This window comes from Carcharhinus amblyrhynchos, chromosome 1 (genome assembly GCF_965287045.1).
Source record: "Carcharhinus amblyrhynchos chromosome 1, sCarAmb.v2.hapA, whole genome shotgun sequence".
Lineage (NCBI taxonomy): Eukaryota > Metazoa > Chordata > Chondrichthyes > Carcharhiniformes > Carcharhinidae > Carcharhinus > Carcharhinus amblyrhynchos.
In genome coordinates this window covers 145655482-145682056 of record NC_137324.1, presented here as the reverse complement: position 1 = coordinate 145682056, position 26575 = coordinate 145655482, and the positions used below count along the sequence as shown (strand labels likewise).

Here is a 26575-nt window from a genome sequence, read left to right as displayed (position 1 = left end):
AATTCCAGAATATGGATCTAAACAGATGAAGGTATGGCTGTTAATAGTAGGGTTAAGTGAAGGGACAATAATACATAAGAAGCTAGAGTCAAACGAATAGAGTAGGGATGGGTGATTGCAGTTTTGAAGGAAGTTACAGGAGATTGAGGATGAGAATTTTAAATTTGAGTGGTTTGAAAGCCTTTGTAGGTCAATGAAGACAAAGGCGATGGGTGAACAGATTGTAATACAAGATAGAGCAAAAAAAAAGCAGAGTTTATGATGAGCTGGACTTTATGTATAGTGGAGATTGGGGATCAGCTGGAAACCATTTAAACCTGAACACGACATTAGCATGGATTAGAGTTTCACTGGCAAATTTGTTACAGAGGCAGAGGAATATATTATTTATGAGGGAAAGGATGGTTTGCCAGAAGTTCAATTCAGCCTTGAACAGGATAGTGATAAGTGAGCTGTCTGGTTTAGCCTGTGAAAGTGGTCAGGGAGGAGAATGGAGTTGATGACAAAATTACAAAGTTTGTGGAAGGGTCTGAGGTTGATGATTTTAGTTCTCTCAATGTTTAATTATAAATATTTTCTCCTTCAACATCTTTCCACCACTGCCTAGGTGGGTGCGTCCACACTAGCCTGGTTCTATTTTTATCTAATTGTAGCTAGAGAGTAATTTGTAATGTTTTCTCTTCCCATTCTGGGAGTTTAATGTCTGCTGTCCAAGGATCTATCCTCAACCTCATTTCTCATCTACAACATGCAACATCCAAGAACAAGCATTTTCACGTGCAAGCTGATGGTTCTGCCTTACCATCGCTTCTCTTGACTCCTCCACTATTTCTAAATAAACAGACTAATTACCTGACATCCAGTGCTGGATAAACAGAAATTTTCCCCAATTAAATACCATTGCCACAAACTTAACTCTCTGGTTACAGACTTCACCCTACTCCCTGGCAACTGTCTGAACTGGACCAAAGTACTGGTGTTGTTTTAGATCCATAGCTGCCAACCAAACATCCATGCTATCTATTCCCCATCACTAAGACCGTCTTCACAACATTGCTGGACACTGCTCCCAACTCAACAGATATCTACATCTACACCTTTTTTTTTACTTCTAGGCTTGACTATTCTAATGCATTCCCTGGCTGACCTTGCACATTCTACCCTCCATAAGCTTGAGATCATCCAAAACTCCAGTGTCCGTATCCTAATTTACCCAAAATCCTGTTCCTCATCTCCGTTATACTTGATGGTCTGCAATGGTTCCATGTTAGAAAAAAGCCTAGATTTTAACTCTCATACTTTTCAAGTTGTTACATAGTCTCTATCTCCAGCCTCACAACCTTGTTTGATCTCTATGCTCGAATAATTTTGGTCTGGTGAGCATCCTCAATTTCAAATGCTCCACCATTGGTATACATAGCTTCAATTATCAAGGTCTTAAAGCTCTAGAAAACCCTCCCTAAATCGCTATGGCTGTACCTCCCTTAAGATAATTCTTAAAGCACAAGTCTTTTACCAAGTTTTTGGTCATTTTTCAATAAATCACCTTATGTGGCTTCAAGTTTGCTTTATAATACTTCTACGAAGCATTTTGGGACATTTTATGACGTTAAAGGCACAATATAAATACACAATATAAAGTTGTCATTGATCTCTAAACAGATAGATAAACTACATTGAAATGACATAAATGTCACCAGAAGTCAAAGTAATTTACTAGTGAAAGTATTGTTTGGTGGTGTTTACTGGGAAGATGCATTATAGACATCATAGTCACTGATTGTAATTGTGAATGTTAAAAGTTGGCTCCTAACCCTCACAATTAAGACAGCAATAGCCACTGTTTACAATGGCAATGTTTTTCCTATGATCGGATAAAGGCAGTACAGGACAGATTGCATGTTTTCACCTACAATAAACCACCTACTTAATGACCTAGTCAGAGCCTAAATGATGCTAAGTTAGCAGCAAGCTTAGACTCAAACGAAGCAAGCACTTAAGCAAACTATTTTCTACAATCAGCACTTCAAATCAGAGCACAACAAAACCTTTCCAACCTTATACAGTATTGATCTGGATCAACAGCTGATCGCTTTTCCAGTCTTCTTTCTATACCCAAGCCTAAATTTGAGTCCAAAACACTGACAGAATGTCGCTGTCGGCGATCATCATGAAGGCTAGCAGAAACTGAGTCGAAAGAGGAATTGCTGACAATGCTTGAGCGGGAGGAAATTTCACTATGGCCAGAGTCTGAAAAATTATCTGCAGTGGCACTTGGTGCTAATGCAAAGCCTGGAAAAGAGAAAAGAAGACCAGTTACTCAGTAGTCAAATTTTAATGCCAGTTACGCACTTGGAAGAGCTGGGAGGGGGAAAAAAATTGCGAGCTTTATTAGTGTTAAAATATTGGTTCATATCAGCTGTACCAATTAAAATTGGACCAGTTTAAAATCAAAACAGGTTTAGTACAGTGGAGGAAGGCCTCAGAATGAAAGATCTTCAGGAAACAAACGACAAGGGAAAAACAATGTTGTTCAGTACCAAATGCATCTATCTGTTAATGAAAAGCTAATTCTGGATCTAAGATAAAATGGAAGCAGTGTGAACATAAAAACTCATGCTGTTTAACAGGGCTTTTATCAAATGTTTGCCAATCTTTTGTTGAGTATTGATGCATTATTTAAAAAATAAATGATGGTGCTAAAACATTTGCATTAGATAAGGTAATGTTAGCTTTACATGGCAGTATAAAATTTCAACCTGATGAAATTGATTAAATATTGTTACAAGTTTGGAAATATTGTAAGCCTAGAATATCAAGCAAAGGGAGTGTTTCAACAGCTTAGAACTACAAGGCGAAACAATTACCTCCCAATTGCAGCATGTCAGCTTGCTCTTTTAAGAATACCCACCTCAAGTGGGTGAAGGCAGAAAAATTAGAGCTTTGAAAAGAAAACTGGATAAGTACCTGAAGAGGAAAGGTTTGTGTTGGTATGGACAGGATGAGCTGAATGAGCCTTCTTCTGTGTTGTAACCATGCTATGATTTCACAAATACTGCACTTCTTGCAGGGGCTGAGAACTTTCATACAAATAAAAGAACAATAGTAACTGAAGGGAGTTTTGTCCATCAGTTGGAGAATCAGCAGGAAACCCCTTCAGTTCCATGGAAAAGACCTAACAGATTCAAGTGTCCTTCAGGCACCTAAGTAGTCAGTGACAGGCCTTCCTCCCAATTAGAGTCCTCAGCAACGGCAATCCTGCTTGGTGAGAGCTGTCAATCAGAGGCCAGTAGATTATCATTAACATAGCACCGGAAGTGGTGGCTGCTGGCTACACTGCATCAACCAGAGGCATGCCCCAGGCCACAGTTGAGTCAGGAAAGGATGGAGGTCACCAGTGTAGTGGGTCAGGAGGTGTAGGGGAAAGGAGTTCAGGAGCAAAGGAAAGGGGGCTGACTTTCAGTAGCCATCCTTCCTACCCAAAGCTGGGATCCTCAATCAGATGCAGAAGGACCAGCACTGGGAAGTTGTTGACAAATCGCAAGGTGTTGGGTGGGCTTTTCAGGGCACAGGAAAGCCAAGTGGCCCCCATTTAATTCCCAGAGTCAGCACTAAATTACTGTGGTAGTGTTAATTGGTAATGAGTCTATTTGACATACTGTCATGGCAGCTGTGAATCTCAATTAGCTCCTTCTGCCTTCCCACTTAATCAGGGCAACTTTTGATACCACCAGGAGACTGAATTTCCCACAATCAATTGGGTTTGGCTACTATGTTTTCCACTACAATGGGCAGCATTAAATTCAGTCCAATGAACAATTTAATTTTCAATGGGACTAATCATTGCATTTGACATTGTTCCAAAACATTTCATGCAATCTTCACAATTAATTAATAATTTGCAAACATGGACTGTTATTGCTACTATTATTACTCAAGTGAACCAAGGCAACTAGAAATATTATCCACTCAATCCACTGAACTATGTTTTTTAAAAAAGGTTTCACTTGCATTTTTAACATTTGATGCAGGACATGAAACATTTACTTATGTTTCTTTTTAGACATCACTTAATCATTTGGACATTTACAAAAAGGTAAGTTTGAAGTGGTTACATCCTATTTCCCCTTATTCGGCTGGTTGTAGCTCAGGGTGTTATCACTGGTGAATTGTTAAATAAAACAAATAAATTACAATATAAAGCAATTGAATCCTAATTGGTGAAGGATAAAATCCTGTTTTAGAAAATGCTGGAAAGCTTCATACATATTATGTGACCATTTTCCTCTCAAATTGTCACCGCACCAGTTTCTGAAAATTAACCATGTTATTTTAATGACAATCTCTCAATGTTCAGCATACTGTCTTGGAGTATACCAGCATACTCTGGCTTCTCTGGCCTACCATATTATTCCTTAATTATCCAGGTCAAAACTGGATACTGCAATTTTCAAACAATCACAATTATACTGTCATCTAGTCATACATTTCTTGACTAATTAGAATTCTTGTTTTAACATGTTAGTTGGTTCTTGTGTTCTACTTAGATACCCTAAGGCTGCTGACCACTTCTCAACGTCCCCCCACCAATCTGGTAAATTTTTCTTTATACAACAACCCCACCTATCCCATAGGTCCGTGGTGCATTGTTATTCTTGTTACTGTTTTCATTTCCAAGAGAGGATGCAGAGCCTGATAGGTCCGACTGTCTGGAGCCATGAGATCTCAGCTTACTGCCACCTGACAAACAGGATGAGAAAACCAATTTAGAAATCAAATCTGACACTCACCGTATCTCCCTTGAACAGAACCAGGCTCTCATTTATTCAGACAACCTTCACAGTGGTGAAGTCAGTCCGACTAATTCAGAGGAAGTTTTTCAGGCTTTTAGCAAGAAATAATTAGATGGCAGAAAGCTTAAATTTTTCTCCCTCCATTAAAAAATTGCCAGAGGATTGTCTACAATATTAAATACTTGCACACATAAAGACTCCATATGTTTACAAAAATAACTGAAATGTACTGTAACTAGCAAATTCACAGAACATCAGATAGTCATATCCTGGCATGGGTTAAGGCCTAAATGAATTATCCTCATACTGGTTGTTATTTGTAAGCTGCCAGTGTTTTGACACTTCGTAAAATGAAAGACATGACAAGATTTACTATAATCTTGACAGAAAAAATTTGAAATAAATATTACGTAAAAGAGAGTGCACATTTTCACAATCATGTAATCTGGTGAATATCTGGAGTCAATACAGAACAAAGAAAAATACAGCACAGGAACAGGGCATTCGGATGATCACATTGTCCTATCTAGACCAACAGCTTGTATCTATCCCTCTACTTCCCATCTGTTCATGTGTCTATCCAGATAAGTCTTAAATGCCTCAACCACCTCACTTCGCAGTGCATTCCAGACCACCATCACCCTCTGTGTTAAAAAAAAACTTTCCCTGCACATCTCCACTGAACCGTTCCCCTCTTACCTTGAACTTGTGACCCCTGTAATTGTCATTTCAGCCCTGGGAAAAAGCTTCCAACTGTTGACCCCAACCATACCCCTCATTTTTTATAAATTTCTATCAGGTTATCTCTTAGCCTCCATCTTTCCAGGGAGAACAATCCCAGTTTATTCAATTTCTCCTCATAGCTAATACCCTCCATACCAGGCAACATCTCGGTAAACCTTTTCTGTGCTCTCCAAAGCTTCTACATCTTCCTGGTAGTGTGGTGACTAAAATTGAACACAGTATTCCAAATGTGTCCGAACCAACGTTTTATATAAATGTAACGTAATTTGCCAACTTTTATACTCGATGCCCCATCCAATGAAGGCAAACATGCCATATGCTTTCTTTGCCATCTTTTTCACCCATTCCACCTTTTCCACTTTTAAGGATCTGTGGACTGTACTCCTGGATTGCTTTGTAGCGTCTACGCTCTGATGGCTCTGCCATTTGTTTTATAGCTACCACCTGAATTGGATCTACCAAAATGTATCACGTCGCATTTCTCCGGATTAAATTCCAGCCGCCATTTCTCCGCTTAGTTTTCCAGCCTATCTATATCCTGCTATAATCTCTGACAATTTTCATCACTATCCGCAACTCCACCAATCTTAGTATCATCCACAAAGTTGCTAATCAGACCTGCTACATTTTCTTCCAAGTCAATTCTATACGTTACAACAGCAGAGATCCTGGCGGAACACCACTAGTTACAGACCTCCATTCAGAAGACCACCCTTCCATCGTTACCCTGTCTTCTATCACCAAACCAGTTCTGAGTCTATCTAGCTAGTTCACCTGGTCCTATGTGATTTAATCTTTTGCACCAGTCTGCCATGAGGGACCTTGTCAAATGCTTCACTGAAGTCCATGTAGACAACATCCACAGGCCTTCCCTCATCAATCATTTTTGTCACCTTCTCAAAACTAATGAGACATGCCCTCCTTACAAAACCATGCTGTCTGTCACTAACAAGATCATTCAGTTACAAATGTGCATAGATCCTATTTCTAAGAATCTTTTCCAACAATTTCACTATCACTGACTCAAGCTCACTGGCCTATATCCTTGCTACTGTTATTAAATAACAGGACAACATTGACTATTCTCCAATCCTCTGGGACCTCATCAGTAGCCAAAGAAGAAACAAAGATTTCTGTTAGAAGCCCAGCAATTTCATCTTTTGCCTCCCTCAGTAACCTGGGATAGCTGCCATCTGGCCCCGAGGATTTGTCTCCCTTAAAACTTTTTAACTTACCTAACACGCCCTCTGCCATAATGATAACTTGTTCTAAAAGGTTTACATACTTCTCCAAGACACCATCAAATGACGTGTCCCTCTCCTTTGTGAATACCGATGCAAACTACTCATGAAGGATTTCACCCACTGCCTTTGGTTCTACACATAATTTCCCTCCTTTGTCCTTGGGTGGGTCAAATCTTCCTCTAAGAACATAAGAAATAGGAGCAGGAGTAGGCCATCTAGCCCTTCGAACCTGCCCCGCCGTTCAATAAGATCATGGCTGATTAGAAGTGGATCAGTTCCACTTTCCCGCTTTCTCCCCATAACCCTTAATTCCCTTGTCTATCAGAAACCTGATAGACCTGATTTAGCAAGCTAGCTTCCACCACTTCAACGGCCAGAGAATTCCAGAGATTCACCACCCTTTGAGTGAAGAAGTTCCTCCTCAACTCCGATCTAAACTGCACCCCCCCCCTTATCTTGAGGCTGTGCCCTCTAGTCCTGCTATCCTTTCTAAGTGGGAAGAATCTCTCTACCTCTACCCTATCCATCCCCTTCATTATCTTATATGTCTCTATAAGATCCCCCCTCAGCCTTCTGAATTCCAACGAGTACAGACCCAGTCTATTTAGTCTCTCTTCATAGGCCAACCCCCTCATCTCCAGTATCAGCCTAGTGAACCTCCTCTGCACTCCCTCCAAGGCCAATATATCCTTCTGCAAGTGTGGCGACCAAAACTGCACACAGTACTCCAGCTGCGGCCTCACCAGTACCCTGTACAGTTGCTGTAAGACCACCCTACTTTTATATTCTATCCCCCTCGCTATAAACGTTATATATATATATATATATATGTTATATATATATAACATTCCATTCGCCTTCTTGATCACCTGCTGCACCTGCAGACTGGGTTTTTGCGACTCGTGCACAAGGACCCCCAGGTCCCTCTGCACCGTAGCATGTTGCAGTTTTTCACCTTTTAAATAATAATTCCTCCTGCTATTATTTCTGCCAAAGTGGATAACCTCACACTTGCTAACATTATGCTCCATCTGCCAGGTCCTTGCCCACTTGCTCAGCCTATCCAGATCTCTGTGCAGACCTTCTACACCCTCCACGCAATTTGCTTTTCCACTCATCTTCGTGACATCAGCAAATTTCATCACCCTACACTCAGCCCCCTTCTCTTGAGGCCCCAGCACCGATCCCTGCAGCACTCCACTAGTCACCAACCGCCAACCAGAACAGCACCCATTGATACCAACTCTCTGCTTCCTATTAGACAGCCAATCCTCTATCCACGCTAACACCTACCCCCACCTCCGTGCAGCCTAACCTTCTGTAGCAACCTTTTGTAAGGCACCTTATCAAACGCCTTTTGGAAATCTAAAAACATCACATCCACCGGTTCCCCTCTGTCTACCGCACTAGTCACATCCTCATAGAATTCCAATAAATTCATCAAACACGACTTCCCCTTAACGAATCCATGCTGCGTCTGCTCGATCAAACCATTCTTTTCTAGGTGCCTCGCTATTTCTTCTTTGGTGACGGATTCTAGCATTTTTCCAACTACAGACGTTAAACTAAGAACAGAAGAACATAAGAAATAGGAGCAGGAGTAGGCCATCCAGCCCTTCGAGCCTGCCCCGCCATTCAATAAGATCATGGCTGATCTGTCGCTGCTCAGTTCCACTTTCCCGCCCTCTCCCCATAACCCTTAATCCCGTCTCATATCAAAAACCCATCAACCCGCGTCTTAAAAATATTTAGCGAGGCAGCCTCCACCACTTCAACAGGCAGAGAATTCCAGAGATTCACCACCCTTTGAGTGAAGAAGTTCCTCCTCAACTCCGTTCTAAACCGCCCCCCTTTTATCTTGAGGCTGTGCCCCCTAGTCCTACTGTCTTTTTTGAGCGGCCTATAATTCCCTGCCTTTTGTCTGCTACCTTTTTTAAACAGCAGCATAACATTAGCCGTTTTCCAATCTTGCGGCACTTCCCCGGAGTCCAGCGAATTTTGAAAAATAATTACTAAGGCATCCACTATCACTTCTGCCATTTCTTTCAGAACCCTGGGATGCATTCCATCTGGTCCTGGGGACTCGTCCACCATTAGTCCCGTTAGTCTATCAAGCACTACCTCTCTAGTGATAGTAATCGCATTTAGGCCCTCATCTCCTACCATCTCATCTCTAGCTACCTTCTTTTTCCTAATATATGTACAAAACTCCTTGGGATTCTCCTTAATCCTGTCTGCCAAGGACATTTCGTGAGCCCTTTTTGCCCTCTTAACTTCCTGTTTGAGCTCTTTTCTACTTTCCCTGTATTCTTCAAGTGCTTCATCTGTTTTTTGTTGCCTAAACCTCACGTTTTCTTTTTGACTAGACTCACAATTTTCTTGGTCATCCACGGTTCCTGAATCCTGCCTTTCCTGTCCTTCCTTTTCACAGGCACATGCCTGTCCTGCATTCCGCTCCTTAAGAGACTCCCACATGACAAATGGGGATTTACCCTCAAAGAATCTCTCCCAAGCAACAGCCTCCAAATTCTTCATAATCTGGTTGTAGTTAGTCTCCCCCCCAATTTAACACCTTAACCTTAGGACAACACTCATCCTCTTCTATGAGTATCCGAAAGCTTACGGAATTGTGGTCATTGCTCGCCACATGTTCCCCACTGCAACTCTGACAACCTGACCAGCTCATTCCATAGTACTAGTCCAGTATAGCCCCCTCTCTAGTCAGACTATCTATGTTCTAAAAATTCTTCTCGAACATACTTAACAAATTCCTCACCATCCGGCCCCCTAGTCCTAAGGGATTTCCAGTCAATATGAGGAAAATTAAAGTCTCCCACTGCAACAACACTATTATTTCTACATCTATTCAGAATCTACTTGCATATCTATTCTTCAATTTCCCATGGGCTGCTGGGAGTACACTCCCACCCGAATCATATTAGCAAACCTCCTAGCCAGAATATTGGTGCCCCTCCAGATCATATGTAACCCAGCTTTCTTGTACAGGCCCCACCTTCTCTGGAATATAATTTTCAGCAGCAATCTTTAATTACATAATAGTGAAAAAAATAAGCACTGCTTTTTTGTATGGGGCACTGAAGGGAAGGAGTCATCATTCTTGGAAAAAAAAGAGTTTATCTAACTCTTTGATTCTGAAAGCAGGATTTGACAATATTTTCCATTAAGATGAAAAATAACCTGCTTGTGGAGATTCAGGCTAATTCCTATTCATAATGTGTTTTGGGTCGCTATGAGATAATGGTTCCATTCAAGGACTTATCGAATTCTTCCAAGCAGAAGCACACAGGCCGAACTAAAAATATCGCCTAACTGTAAAACACTAGGCTCTATCATGCTATGTTAGTTAGCTAAGCAGCTATTAGTCAATACAATGTTGCTGTCAAAATATTTCAACAAGGTCACATAATTATGCAGTACAAGACCCGAGCCAACAAGTAGAACAGGGGAAACAGAACTTTTTTCCTCACAATTCACAGTTGGATTGTTTTCCCTGCTGGTCAATTGCAGTTTAAAGTGAGAAGGTGCAAATTTTAAACACAAAGTAAATGTATCTATGGCAACGTAAAATATTTCTATGGAAGTATGGGGAATGGAGAAACAGCTGAATTACCAACAATAAAATTTATAAAGCACTTGGAGTCCGTTGTAATAAATAGTATCAGAGAAATATATGTTACAGTATTTTAATACCACATTTAATAATGGTTAGGTTAAATGTAAAAATTTATTTGCAAAATAGAACCATATTTATTAGCATATGAGAAGCTTCTTTGTCTTTTGAGAAAAACAATGGACAACTTAAAACTAGCAAGCACCATGGGCTAGACTTTTAAAGCAGTTTGTGGTCCAGATTAGAGGTAGATGGGTTCATTATTTGGCATACCAACCTCTATACTGCCACAATCCTGGCCCTGTGCAGTTTTGAACGAGGGTGGATCAGGGCTGGATTAGCTGCCTACCAAGAAGCAATGTACGGTCAATTGATGTCAATTATTGTTACTCTAATAGACCCCATTTCCATGCCTACTGTAATTTCCAACTGGCATCGTGGGCAATCCACATTTAGCCTGGACCATGTTCCCTTTCCGAACCCATAACAATAGCTGGGCTACAGCTGCACTTATTACAGTCACCTGGAGAGATTACTCCAAGATCTTGACAGGTAGCTGTGGTTTTTTAAAACATCAAGATAAAATTATCTGCCTTTGTCCCTGACAGTCTCCATCTTCAAGAATACCAGTTGCCACCTTGGTCAGAAGTGGCTAGCATTGCCTGTCCACGGAGCCTGCCCATCATCTCCAGCTAGATGGTGATTTTGCTCCTGGCCTTTAATTGGCTGAAGATTTGCAAATCCCCATGCCTTCAGCATGGTGTGTGGGGTGGGAATCTGCACCTAGATGCTCTCTCTTGTTCTTGACCCCTGGTTGAAAATCCAGCTCTAGATTTCTCCTATTATAACTGCATATAACACATGAATAATCTTCATAGGGTAGAGGTGTGTCTTTGGGTATATGGGATAAGTAGATAAAAATATCTATGTCGTAGATTGAAAAACTCAGATAATATCTAAAACACATCTCATTGGTAAATACATAGGCCATTCATAGTTTCGGGAATGGACTCATCTTGGGATTTGGTCAAAATACTACCTTTCCTTGGTGAGGTCTGAGGAGATGTAGGAGGAGATGACAGCTGAGATGATGTATTTGATATAGTATCTTCCGCCTGCTTTTTGTTCCGATCTAAATTCGCTTCTTCAGACAAGGACAGTATTTTCTTTAAAGCTTGAGGAGAATGTGTACCTTAAGGGCAGAAATTAAAGTAGTAACACAAATAAGATAGCCTCTTTTTATTTCAACTCAGCAAAAGCAAATTAATGCTGAACAAACACATGATTAGAAAGAAAAGCTACTGGAATTCTCAAGTCCTTATAAGAACACTTCCTATTGCACTGAACTTATTCTTTACAAAAGTTATTTTTCACATATTTGCATTCATTTGTGGAAATAAAATAGCAAACATTTAGTACAAAGGCAGAGCAGAAAGGTATTTTCAAAATTTTATTACCGAATGGAGGGAGATCTTTGACTTGCACTTTCTTGCGAGAGGGATACAATGAGACAGCTGGGACCTGGAGAGCTTGATTTACTTTCTGTTGTTGCTGCTTCTGATGTTGCATTCCTGATCTTGGAGCGATTGGAGATGTATCTGAAAGTTTTCCAACTTTCTTTTCACCTGTGCTTTTGGGTACTGGATGTCAATGAAGAAAAAAATATATGTACGGATTACACTGAAAATGCAAGATTCCAATTTAGAATTTTAAACATTTAGCTTGCTGGCACTCAAAAGAAATGTATGCCTCAGACTGGGGTAATGAAATATGCTGGAATTAGGTGTACTTTCAAACACTTGTATTGTTTAATTTCACTTTTTTTTTGGTCCCCGCTTTTTGGTTTCCAAAGTGCAACATAGGGGCTAAATTTAATGGCTGGGGTGGTGGCCTCATTCACCAGCTTAATGCTACCACAGTCATTTCCGGAAGCTACCATCGGATTAAATCTTAATCAGGTACCTGCTTGCCATGAGGATGCCCAGGACTTCAGAGACAAAGACCCCACCTCCAAGAACTGTCAGCCAATCTGAATGGTGGCCATTGCTGGAACTGCAGTAGGCCTAGGACGAGGAGCAATGCTGGATGCCCGGAGGAGAGTTTAGTTCGTTAGGCTCTCTGGGGTCAGTCAGGTAAGTACCTTTGCAGGAATAAGGACAGTGTGGCGCATGAAACATTTACACAGAGTGCCCAATCAGAAGGATTCCTCAAACTCACCACCCAGGGGAGGTGATGGCCTAGTGGTATTATTGCTAGACCATTAATCCAGCTAATATGCTGAGGACCCAGGTTAAAATCTCGCCACAGCAGATAGTGAAATTTGAATTCAATTTAAAAAAAATCTGGAATTAAGAATCTACTGATGACCATGAAACCATTGTTGGAAAAACCTATCTGCTTCACTAATGTCCTTTAGGGAAGGAAATCTGCCGTCTTAACTTAATCTGGCCTACACAGCAATGTGGCTGACTCTCAACTGCCTTCTGAAATGGCCTAGCAAGCCACTCAATTCAAGGATGACTAGGGAATGGGCAATAAATGCTGGCCAGCCAGCGATGCCCATGTCCCACAAACAAATAAAACAAAATCCAAACCGGCAGGCAGGCTGCCTAGGCACCCACACCCATCACTGGTAGAAGACTTATGGCAGAGATATGAGGCACTCTTGGTCCATAATTGACCATTTATGGATTTTAATATCTTAGGGACAGTAAGCCCTACCCTCTATGGCTTAGTCAAGGAGCAGTCAGAAATCAAAGGCCGCTCCATGTCATACCTTCCTGCCTGATTAAACCCCTACCACAATTACCTATTCCTGTGTGGAAGGCAGGAATCACATTCTTACGTATGTGGCAACAATGTCATCATGCTGCAGGTCGTAAGACCCAAAACTGAAAAGGACAATTTTAAAGCAAAGAAAGCTGACCACAACCCATTGTTTCCTTTCCCTAACAGGGTCTACCCTCCATGCAGGAATCGGGGATTCACAAGCACAACCAACTTTAAGTAAATGCCACCAATAATTAATCTCTAATTGATCTGAATATGTGACTACTCTAAATTCTTTCCCAGATGGAAGCGTGAGCAATGGCCTTAAAAAGATTTTAAACATAGCTCCACATAAGACAGATTTAAACTATCTCTTAGTCCTTGGACTACCCATAAACTTCACCACTATTAATCAGGAGTAATGTTAAAAATCAAACTGTGAGTGTGTGTGTGTGGAAGTTACCATAATACAAGTAAACTACATCCAGATCTTATGGGACAGCCAATGTTCCTGAATTCATGGAAGTACTGATTTATATTGTTTCAAATGTACATATTCTGTTGGATGCTCACACTTTTCCATGATTTAAGTTATTTAGTTCCTTAAATTCTCAGTTTACAAATTTAAACACTGTCATCAACGTTTAACAAACTCAAATGTGCTTCTATTTATATGTCTATATACAAATTCCATGGATGAAACCAAATTCCACGTAATTAATGCAACTATAGTACAACAGTCAATGAATCTGATCAGTATGTATTATCTGAGCCATTTAACTACCAAATAAAACAAAAAATGAAATTTTAAATGTGTACCTTTGGCAAATTGTTGAAACTGTACTTGCAGTCCAAAATGTGCAGGTTAGGTTGATTGGCCATACTAAAAATTGCCCCTTAGGTCATGAGATGCGTAGGTTAGAGGGATTAGTGGATAAATATATAGGGATATTGGCAGAGGGTCTGGGTGGGATTTTGGTCGGTGCAGAGTCAATGGGCCGAGTGGCCTTCTTCTGCACTGTAGGATTTCTATGATTTCTATGCAAATTAGATCACTGTTGTTGAAATCTCATTAATAGTCAATGCCAAAAAGATGATTAAAAAAGGATCAAGAAATGGTAATATGCCCCAGAACTCCTATTTCTATTTCTTTCATAAAGCATGTAAAATCTGCTTTACTGTGGATGCAAACCAACCTGGGCATTCTCCCCTAAGGAAACATCCTGGAAAGTTTGTTCCAGTCACACAAGAAAAAAAATTAAAACATCTGACACGGTGGCACAATGGTTAGCAACTGTTGCCTCACAGCACCAGTGACCTGGTTTCTATTCCAGCCTTAGATGACTGTGTGGAGTTTGCACATTCTCCCTTTGGGTTTCCTCCAGGTGCTCCAGTTTCATCCCACAGTTCAAAGATGTGCGGGTTAGGTTGATTGGCCATGGTAAATTGCCCCATGATGTCAGGGGGACGAGCAGGGTAAATTTGCGGTTGGGGAAGAAGGCCTGGGTGGATTGTGGTTGGTGCAGATTCGTTGGGCCAAATGGCCTTTTTCTGCACTGGAGGGATTCTTGGGCTCATTGACTATGTAATTCTACGCCCTAAGCTTGCACTACATTCTGCTACTTTTCTAAGTATGACATTGCCAAACACACAGCTCAGGGAGCAATCATTTTGCTATCTGATTATCTCCTCTGAATTTAACTTTACAACTGACAATTCCTTTCCTAGCCATATTTGACCACAGGGTGCTAATCAACACGTGGTAAGGCCACACTTAGAATACTGTGTGCAATTCTGGTCACTCTATTATAAAAAGGATATTATTAAACTAGAAAGAGCGCAGAAAAGATTCACTAGAATGCTACCGGGACTTGATGGATTGAGTTATAAGGAGGGGCTGGATAGAGTGGGACTTTTGTCTCTGGAGATAGGAGGCTGAGGGGTGATCTTATAGAGGTCTATAAAATAATGAGGGGCACAGATCAGCTAGATAGTCAATATCTTTTCCCAAAGGTAAGGGAGTCTAAAACTAGACGGCATGGTTTAAGGTGAGAGGGGAGAAAAACAAAAGTGTCCAGAGGGGCAATTTTTTCACACAGAGGGTGGTGAGTGTCTGGAACAAGCTGCCAGAGGTAGTAGTAGAGGTGGGTACAACTTTATCTTTTAAAAGGCATCTAGATAGTTACATGGGTACAATGGGTATAGAGGGATATGGGCCAAATGCAGGCAACTGGGATTGGCTTAGGGGTTTTAAAAAACAAAGTGCAGCATGGACAAGTTGCTGTAAACCACTATGACTCTATAACACAGCACCATCATGATGTCCAGTTTGCATACAAAAAAAATACTGTGGATCCAGAAAATCTGAAATAAAACCACAAAGTGCTGCGAAGAGAGAAACATTTCAGTTCTGTGGTCTTTCATCAGAACTGAGAAAAGTTAGAAATATAATAGATTTTGAACAAGTGAAATGGGGTGGTTTAAACTGTAACATCAATGCATATTTCAGTGTTGATAGCTTAAACTGGTTAAACCAAGAAGACAGTCACTTTCCTATTCCTGCAAAATGAACAGCAATGACAGCAGCTAAAATCTGAAATGTGATTGGTGTACTATTCATGAAATCTGAGTCACTCAATGGATAATTACACTTTGGCTTTTTAAGGAAATGTTCAGGCATTATATTTAGTTTAAACATATGCTGCCTTCATAAGAGATTATTTAATTCTAATTACGCAGAAGAGTCATAACGTAAATTATTGTTTTGCGACAAAATGTGATATTGAAATTCAATATTGCTGGTATTTTTATAAACTATTTCAAAACTGTAATTTATTGCTTTTCATTATTATTATTATTGCTGTAATGAAATTGAATGTTCCCTTAGATCCGCAGCAATATGAAATTCACTACTGTGCAGTCAACATTTTTCAAAGAACATTAAAAGAATGGCTTACATGTATTAGTACTTGGCTCACACTGCAATGATAGTGCCTGCAGGCTTTCTTCATCCATATCCAGATTAAGATTTGCAAGGTACTGTTTTACCTTCCGAGCCATCTGTGCATCTTCATAGAGTTTCTTGGCATTGAGAAATGAGCTGCGGCGTACCCGTTTTTTGTGTGCCCCTGTCTGTACCACATCCAGCACAGCAGCATTTGTACTGCCCTGGCTAAGCGATCTAACACAGTGGAGAGAAAGAGAGAGAGATGCCGCTGGTTTCAGCATGGGAGGTCAAAGATTGGGACATGCAAAGGTCAGATTGAGGTCAGTCTTGTTCAAGCTCAAAATAACACATGCCTCATTCCATAAGTCAGACAGACAAAAATGAAAGAAAAGGAAAGAAGAGTGAAAGAAAAATAAATCCAGCAACTATGCTGCAAATAACCCTGTTCTACTTCAAGTTCGGAACCAAACTTTACACCATTATAAGCATCTCTGCCCACTAGTTTAAAAAGCTATTATACCGACAGAAGAGTTGGAGTAGGAGTCGAAGCTCATGCAGGACTTATGTTAAATAGCAGTTATAATAAATCCTGACAATATTAAAACCAAGCTTGTCTCAGTATTACCCTATGGCACTTAAAGATCAGCAGGAGGGTACAGTCTCTTTTGCTTTCGTGGAATGGAACGTCTACACAAGATAAAAAAACTAATACAGTAATGCACTGCAGTCCGTTCAAAACTTAGCTCAAAAGTCACTGTATGCTGTGACTTCAAAATCACTCATCACCCGAATTACCAGGATGCCCCTAATTACAGGTACGTATTTAGAATAAAAATTACACTATTTTAAAATGTATATATATCTAGCAAAATTTTCCCTGTAAAAGCAAATTAAGTTACAATAAAAACAAATTTCACATTCATAAGCACCCAAATTTATTTAATTGCATTTCCATCAACACAACATTAAGTAGACGCACTGATAAAACCAGATGCAAGCCCAACATGAAACGGAACCACTGATGAAACCAGAAGACATACTTGAGCTCCCTAATGATGTGGGAAAGATAAGGCAAGCATATTGTATTTATAATAAATAATTGCCCCACAAAATTACAACTGCCAATTTAATCCTGTCTATCCTTAAAATTTCTTTTGAACAGTTATTATTTCTTTGGAAACATAAATATCTATCTCAAAATTGTTTACAAACCATCATTAAATATATAACTTTTAAGGGACTGAGTGCTTCAATGATTTTGAAGGTATTGCCTCTGGAGTCACTCAAATTACCTTAGTAGCCTAAGCAAAGTTAGAACAGACTCATGTGAGTAGTTAAAGGTCATCCAATGAGGCCAGAGCACAAAAGAGTTAAACTGAAACATGTCAAAGCTTAAAGAAAGCAGAGGGAAATGCAAAATGGTAAAAAAAAATGTCCTTGGTGCCTGCAGTACACCACTTACCCCAGACTTCTCCATTTCTTCTTCCTGTAAGTGAGAGCCATGAATATTGAAGCGTGGATTAAGAAGAAAGACAGAGAAAGATCACAAGCTCAGACAGAAAAGACCAGGCAGCAGACATGCAGTAACAGAAGCCGAGGGACATAACATAGTCTAGTCACTTCAGTCATCACAACACAGAAACTGACTGAGATCAAACATACTGAACAAAATGCAAAAATTCTCCAGTCCAGTCAGAGCAACTTTCACCTTTCACTGTAGAAAGTAACTTAATAACTTTATGGTTATCATGAAATTTCACAGGATAATTGAACACTATTTGGAGATTTTGTTTTGCTATAATTGGCAATAAATACCAAGTAAATGCAAAAAAAATTCTCTCCATTTTAGGTACAATTGTATAATCAATAGGAAAATAACCTCTAATCACCAGAATGCACAGATTCATGACAAATTTGGAATTCTGAGATTTTAACAGGTACATACCAGACACTGATCTCAACATATCATTTGAATGACAAACTAAAGAAGTGTTAAATGTGTTTTTTTTAATATAAGTAATGTACTTTTGTAGTGGCGCAGATGTCACTTCAACTAATTCTGCCTATGGATTGGATTTTTATTTTTGCTAACCTAGATCAAAACTGATATTGTGGGTTGTCCATTTGAGAAACTGTTTACAGTCATTTCTGTTGGCAGCAAGTTGAAAATCTATTTCTAACTTCAAGTCAATATTGGTTCAATATCTAGTCATGTTTCTGAAGCAAATAAGACATTTATATTTTAGAATTGTGCAAATCTAAAAAATCTTATTTTTACTCAATTCTAAACCAAATACTTTTAAAAGATCATCTATTAATGGGCTTTCAAATTGAAAAGCACCGAATGTACAAGGACCATTGACAAACCCAACACTAAATAGTCTGGTTTATATGACTAAGTGAGTCTTGCCACTGCAATGACGAGGACAATCATGAAAAAGTACAATTACAATTAGCCTGACTGTTTATCTTAAATCAGCAAATCCCATTATAGTTTTTTTTAACCAACGCATGTTAGCTTGCTGTATGCAATTCCTTGATAATTTATATTTATGTACTTCACATTACGTTAAAAGAGATATCCAGGAGGAACTTTACTTGAAGTATGAGTGCAGGGTCTCTATGAGAGGACTTTGTTTTACTCAAGCTGGTACAACCTTTTTGGCTAGTACTTGCAGCTTGGCACCATCACAAAATTTTAAGCTGATCTGCGCTTCAGATTTCAGGAAATCAAAATAGTATATGTGTGAAATATAGGACAGCATGCCTATGCTGTCCTTTATAGTAACAAATAGGAACTATTTAATGCTGTTGTTCAATACAATGTACCATGCTAGAGTAAGACTGTTGAAAAGCATTGCACCACAGTGGATAAAGAGACTTAAAAAAAAGATTGTGTAACATTGTGTACTGGATTTGAAGCACCAAAAACATAACAGCGTTAAAATAATTAGAACAACAACATAAAGACATTTTTTGTGCTAGATTATGCAGTTCTTAGTACTTGGTATCAAGAAGTTATTTTAATGGAAAACTAGTTATGGTGTATTCTCAGAGCACCATTGCTGCTGTCTCTTCTAGATAGAAATAATCTGAACTGCGCTTGTTCTTTTGTGCTAGCCTTGAGAAGGTATTTTATTCTCTATGATAATTTTAATTGCCTCAGATTCCATTATCCTGTGAACTGATAACACTAACCTTGTTCTGAACATAACTGCAGGATCCATATTAACTGAAGCCATACGGCCAACATGACGGATTTCTTTGGCAATCATCCGTAACTTTTCAAAATTTACCAGACCTTCCACTTTGGAATCATTCCCTAAGGAAATAAAAACAAAATGATTTCTGTTAAGGACGGCTGGATATACTTACATTTTACATTAAAATTAACTAAATCTACTTTGCTTCTAGACAATCCAGGTGAAAACTCAAGACTCCATTCAGGAATTTCAATGCTTTAAAATTCTAAGGGGGAATGAATGAGAGTACGATACTGCACACTTATGTTGAAATGCAGGTGGTGGAAGAGAATTGAAAAATTGCAAATGCATTGTTCAAAAAAGTTATGTAAGGATCAACCCAGCAATTACAGGTCAGCCTGTGATTGGAAAGTGTTTAGAAACGATAATCTGGGAAAAAAAACAGTTGTTTAGATAGGGGTATATTTATTAAAGAAAGCCAGCACAGATATTATACCATATTACAAAACTAAGCCATCACAGATTGTATTACACTATATCACAAAATTAACAAAGTAAAATTATATAGGGAGCAGATGGAAAGTAGACTTAATACCCAAGATCAGCCATGTAATAGCTATGTTATTCCATGCTGACAAAGTTTTATAAATTGTTGTCCACCATGTCACTGTTGTATATTCACAAGTAATTTTAACTGAGACTGTGGTTCTGTATTCAACATCTCCTTTCTTTAGTTCTCTGACGTTTAAGAGACACAATACATACAAATAGACCTTGGGAAACAAGTAAGCTGATCTATCGTCAATGTTCCCTGTACAGGTGTGCTGCACATGGCCATAAGGAATTGTTAATGTACAGTGAATTGCAATAAATTAATTCCACACAACAAAAATAAAAATTAGAGAGAACACTGCCTGTGGTGACTAAACTTGTTCCAGGAGAGAATAGGGTGGCATGGTGGCATAGTGGTTAGCACTACTGCCTCACTGCACCGGGTTCAATTCCAGCTTCACGTCATTGTGTGGAGTTTGCACATTCTGCCCGTATCTGCCTGGATTTCCTCTGGGTGCTCTGGTTTCCTCCCACAGTCCAAAGATGGCTAATAGGTTGACTGGCCATGCTAAATTAACTTTCGTGTCAAGGGATAAGCAGGGTAAATATGTGAGGTTACAGGAATATTGCCTGGGTGGGATCGTGGTTGGTGCATACTTGATGGGCCGAATAGCCTCCTTCTGCATTGCAGGGATTCTAGGATACAACTGGAATCAGTCACAACATAATTTTGAGTGGTTCAGGTAAATTTGTGAAATTGAATCATTTATCTTCATCACTTAAGGCCAGAAACTAAAGTAAATTACTCCTGAATAAACAAGACTGTGACATAAATTGTGATCATTGCAGAAAGTCATGGTGGACAACAATGTATAAAATATAGAGTGTGCCAGTGTAGCACAATGTAACTATCACAAGTCTATTGAAAAATGAACAGTTGATACCAAAAACATGCTCAGTACTTGTTCAATTTATACAACATCCTGGTGAAGAGATGTATGGTGTAGAGTCTATATATGACTGCATTTATTAAGTTACATCAAATATCTCGTAAATTTGGCATATTTAGTTCTGAATGTAAAAAGATTGGTGAAATACAACAATAAGTAAATGCTATTGCAAATTGAGCTAATGTAGCAATAAGACAGCAGTGGTATGTCAAAGAGAGCAAACTACAAAAATAAAGCCACCATTATTTTTTTTTAAAAAAGCAGAGCTACCTTCGTGCAGGAATGTTAAATCTTTCTTGATCACTGGGAAGAGGGGAATAATGGGAGGTTGCAAGTTCTCATTGTTGAGAACATTGCGGTATTTAGCCATATTTCTGGAGGGATCCAAGAGGTCCTGAAGGTCCTGAAAAAGCTTTTCATATTTACTTGGAAGTTTTTCCCAAGTATTCCGCAGTCTTGCCACAGGTGCAAGATATAAACCACTGAATTTTGGGAAGACAAAGAAAATACAGTGAGTATTACTTACATCATTTAAATATGTTTTTTTTAAAAGTAAACCATCAACCTAACTTCAAATCTTACCATCATACATTTTCTTCAAATAAACCCCAATGTTTCAAATGTGTCCCTCCCCTTTTTTTAGGTCAACCATTAAATGTATGGCATTATAAGATTCAATGCACATCATCAATGGCCAAAGCCATTCAGCAAATGGTTGAGTATATATTTAATGTAAGCTCTGAATACAGCCAGCAGAAACACTCGTTTATAAATAGAGCAATAAGATCCACAATACAACTTGTATTATAATTTCATATTTTCCTAGACAGATTAAAATCAATGTTACGTTGTTGAATTTAAAGTAGAAAAATTTCTGTTTGTATCATTCAGCACTGTTTTAATATTGCTAGCAATGAGCAGAAAAATGTAACAATCTTGATACCCTCTTTTTAATGAAGATTAATTAACATCATTGGGCACAATGACTTTCAGCAAGCACCTTCAATTGTAGGAAATTTAATCTCCAAGTCTAACCCCTTATTTCCTTGTGCCGCCAATATTCCAGTACTGGGACTACAATTTAAATACACCTTTCTTGTAATTGAAACTATTTACATAGCCAAATAATTTAATCATAATACAACATACATTGCAGACAAATATTACAAGTTATCTCAGAGTCACTATTTGTGTCTCCTAAAAGTTCTAGAGAGGTTGAGGAAAGGATTGCGGAGACAATCCTGGATAGGAGTGAAAGTAATAGGGTAATTGTCATGGGGGACTTTAACTTTACTAATATTGATTGGAATAGCTATAGCTCTAGCTCATTAGAGGGGTCAGTTTTTGCACAAAGCGTGCAGGAAGGTTTTTTTTTGACTCAGTATGTAGATAGACCAACTAGAGGTGAGGCTATATTGGATTTGGTGCTGGGAAATGAGCCAGACCAGGTGTTAGACTTGGAAGTTGGGGTGCATTTTGGTGATAGTGACCACAATTCGGTTACGTTCACCTTAGTGATGGAAAGGGATAGACTGGAACCTCGGGACAGTAGTTTTAGCTGGGGGAAGGGTAATTATGAGGCTATTAGGAGAGAATTAGGAAGCATAGGTTGGACTAGGAGACTACAGGGGCTGGGAATGTCTGAAATGTGGAGTTTTTTCAAGGAGCAGCTACTGCGAGTCCTTGATATGTATGTCCCTGTCAGGCAAGGAGGAAATGGTCGAGCAAGGGAACCGTGGTGCACTAAAAAAGTTGTTTCGCTGTAAAAGGATAAAGGAGGCTTATGTCAGGATGAGACTTGAGGGCTCAGGTAGTGCACTGGAAAGCTTTAGATTGGCTAGGAGGGAGTTAAAGAGTGAGTTAAGAAGAGCTAAAAGAGGACATGAGAAGACTTTGGCTGATAGGATTAAGGAGAATCCTAAGGCGTTCTATAGATATGTTAAGAACAGAAGATTGGTTAGGGCAAGATTAGGGCCAGTTAGAGACAGCAGTGGGAAGTTATGTGTGGAACCGGAAGAGATTGGAGAGGCATTGAACCAATATTTCTCTTCGGTATTCACGCAGGGAGACATAAATGTAGCGGTGGAGAACACTGGGTTACAGGGTTGTAAACTGGATAGTATTGCAGTTGATAAGGAGGATGTGCTAGATATTCTTGAGGGTTTGAAAATAGATAAGTCCCCTGGGCCGGACAGGATTTACCCTAGGATTCTCTGGGAGGCAAGAGAGGCGATTGCAGAGCCTCTGGCTCTGATCTTCAGGTCGTCGTTGGTCACAGGTATAGTGCCAGAGGATTGGAGGATAGCGAATGTTGTCCCATTGTTTAAGAAGGGGAGCAGAGACTTCCCCGGGAATTATAGACCGGTGAGTCTTACTTCTGTTGTGGGCAAAGTTTTAGAAAAAATTATTAGGGATAGGATTTATAGTTATTTAGAGAGTAATGTATTGATTGGAGATAGTCAGCATGGTTTTGTGAAGTGTGGGTCGTGCCTTACTAACCTGATTGAGTTTTTTGAGAAAGTGACCAAAGAGGTGGATGAGGGTAAGGCAGTTGACGTGGTATATATGGACTTTAGTAAGGCGTTTGGTAAGGTTCACCAAGGAAGGCTTCTGCAGAAAATGCAGATGTATGGGATTAGCGGTGATTTAGTTAATTGGATCAGGAATTGGCTAGCAGATAGGAGACAGAGGGTGGTGGTTGATGGAAAGTATTCGTCATGGAGTTCGGTTACAAGTGGTGTGCCTCAGGGATCTGTTTTGGGGCCACTGCTGTTTGTAATTTTTATAAATGATCTGGATGAGGGTATAGTTGGGTGGATCAGTAAATTTGCTGATGACACCAAAGTCGGAGGAGTGGTAGATAGTGAAGAGGGGTGTCATAGTTTACAGAGAGACTTGGACAAGTTGCAGAGCTGGGCCGAGAGGTGGGAGATGGAGTTTAATGCGGAAAAGTATGAGGTAATTCACTTGGGCAGGAATAACAGATGTGTAGAGTATAGGGCTAACGGTAGGACTCTCAATAGTGTTGATGAACAGAGGGATCTAGGTGTATGTGTACATAGATCCCTGAAAGTTGGGAATCAAGTAGTTAAGGTTGTTAGGAAGGCATACGGTGTCTTGGCGTTTATTGGTAGGGGGATTGAATTTAGGAGCCACAACGTCATGTTGCAACTGTACAAAACTCTGGTGCGTCCGCACTTGGAGTATTGTGTGCAGTTCTGGTCCCCACATTATAGGAAGGATGTGGAGGCATTGGAGAGGGTGCAGAGGAGGTTTACCAGGATGTTGCCTGGTATGGAGGGAAGGTCCTATGAGGACAGACTGAGGGATTTAGGGTTGTTTTCGTTAGAAAGAAGGCGGCTAAGAGGGGACCTTATTAAAACATATAAGATGATTAGAGGTTTAGATAGGGTGGACAGTGATAGCCTTTTTCCTCGGATGGAGAAAGCTAGCACGAGGGGGCATAGCTTTAAATTAAGGGGTGGTAGATATAGGACGGATGTCAGAGGTAGGTTCTTTACCCAGAGGGTGGTGAGGGATTGGAATGCCCTGCCTGCTGCAGTTGTAGATGCGCCTAGTTTGGGGGCGTTTAAGAGATCCGTGGATAGGTTTATGGATGGAAAGGGATTGGTTTAGGTTAGAGGGTCATTGCTTTTTCAATTGGTCGGCGCAACATCGTGGGCCGAAGGGCCTGTTCTGCGCTGTAATGTTCTATGTTCTATAAACTCTCTGGTATGGTTGCAATATTTGCATAATATACACAAATCACTTTCGAATGATGACCATAAATATTGTGTTTTAATGTTTGCCAGTTTTTGTTATTATTCAATACAACCATAAGATTTTTGGATGTATAAAAAGCTTACGGTCGTATTTGAATATAAAATAATTAACAATAATATCCTTTTTCTGCAATATGAAAGTAAGGTGCACATTTGCATCCTTCCAATTAGAAGCTTATCACCATTATTTAATTTCTAACAGATAGGAACAAACTTGCAAATCAAAGCTGGTTTGCCATGGTCTGTGAGTGAAGAACTGCAACTCTAAGATCATTCTAATAGGTCATCATTTGAAGGAAAATATGTTACTTATCCGATGAGTGGTGCCTAAGCTTCACATGAGTCACTCAGAAAGAACAGTAATGTATTTTAATTTTCTCTCAGAATAATCACAATACAAGACTACTATTAACATTTACAGTACGATAATGCCATTCCACCATCTATAATATTTCCATTAATATATAATGATTTAAGAAACAATAAGGGAACAATAACAGATGGTGGTTGCAACTTTTCAAAGTAATCTTTTGATTAAAGTTCATTTTTATTTAAATGTTCTCTGCATTGTGCTGTACTTCAAAGTTGCCAGGTTAGCAAAGTATACTTCAACATAATAATGGATTTTAAAATTACAGCTTTTAATGTTTTGTTTGTCAATATACATGTAGATAGCATGTGATAGATGCTTAATTTCAGACAAAGTAATAAATCAAGCATTTTCTATTTGCTACCTCCCTCTTCCTCATTTACACATTCCAAATTCCCTTCTGGTCTTGCTTCTACTCATAGTTGTATTAGTTGATTCAGTATTGGCCCAACTGCACCATTTCACCTGTCTTTCACAATCTTTTGTTAAATTCAATAAAGCCTTGTAAAGTACGTAAATGATCAGATGAAACGCCTACTGAAATTTAAATTTATTAATTTAGACCAGTAAAACACGAGAAGGTTTCTGAAGAAAATATTAGCAATAAGAGGCCTGTTCTCTTACTCAACATCCATCTTGCAAAACGTTACTTTGAGATTGTTAGTTCAAGCCAATGGGATTTTATATCCTGTATGCAAAGTAATTTCTATATAATGACAAAAGATTTGGATTCCTCTTGCCAGTTTGAATGGAAATATGTAACAAACGAGATTGTTTTGACAGATAAGGCAAAGGAGAATCCTAAGAGCTTCTACAAGTACATAAAGGCCAAAAGGGAGAGAGAAGGGCCTCTGAAGGATCAACAAAGTCATCTTTGTGCGGATCCACAAGAGATGGGTGAGATCCTAAGTGAATATTTCTCATCAGTATTTACTGTTGAGAAAAGCATGCATGTTAGGAAACTTGGGGAAATAAACAGTGATGCCTTGAGGAGTGTACATATTACAAAGGAGGTGGTGCTGGAGGTCTTAAAGCTCGTCAAGGTAGATTAATCCCCGGGACCTGATGGTGTGTATCCCAGGACATTGTGGGAGGCTAGGGAGGAAATTGTGGGTCCCCTAGAAGAGATATTTGAATCATCAGTAATCATAGGTGAGGTGCCTGAAGACTTACTTAAACACGGCTGCGAGAAAAGCTTGGGAACTAGAGGCTGGTGAGTTTCACATCTGTGGTGGGTAAGTTGTTGGAAGGTATTTTGAGAAACAGGATCTACAGGCATTTAGAGATGCATGGACTGATGAGGGACAGTCAGCAAGGCTTTGTGAGTGGACAAAATCATGTCTCACAAATTTGATTGAGTTTTTTAAAGGGGGAACCGAGAAGGTAAATGAGAGCAGTGCAGGTGATGTCATCTACATGGACTTTAGCAAGGCCTTTGACAAGGTACCGTATGGTAGGTTGTTGCATAAGGTTAAATCTCATGGGATCCAGGGTGAGGTTGCTAAATGGATACAAAATTGGCTTGATGACAGAAGACAGAGGGCGGTTGTAGAGGGTTGTTTTTCAAACTGGGGACCTGTGATCAGCACC

General features: G+C 39.5%; 1 protein-coding gene across 7 annotated transcripts in view; it reads right to left on the bottom strand.

Annotated features, from left to right (window-relative positions):
* The window catches only part of rapgef2b (Rap guanine nucleotide exchange factor 2b), a 438644-nt gene that overhangs the window by 51913 nt on the left and 360156 nt on the right, over positions 1–26575 (bottom strand). For 6 of the 7 annotated variants that reach the window (XM_080193478.1, XM_080193477.1, XM_080193480.1 and 3 more), the window contains 8 exons: positions 21104–21315; positions 19327–19450; positions 17591–17614; positions 16139–16362; positions 11870–12052; positions 11452–11604; positions 4624–4740; positions 2058–2292 (listed from right to left, as the gene is read on the bottom strand). In XM_080193478.1, coding sequence (XP_080049604.1) covers positions 2058–2292; positions 4624–4740; positions 11452–11604; positions 11870–12052; positions 16139–16362; positions 17591–17614; positions 19327–19450; positions 21104–21315 — 1272 coding nt within the window. The remainder of the gene's footprint in view (positions 1–2057; positions 2293–4623; positions 4741–11451; positions 11605–11869; positions 12053–16138; positions 16363–17590; positions 17615–19326; positions 19451–21103; positions 21316–26575) is intronic. The other variant, XM_080193481.1, reaches the window with a different exon arrangement.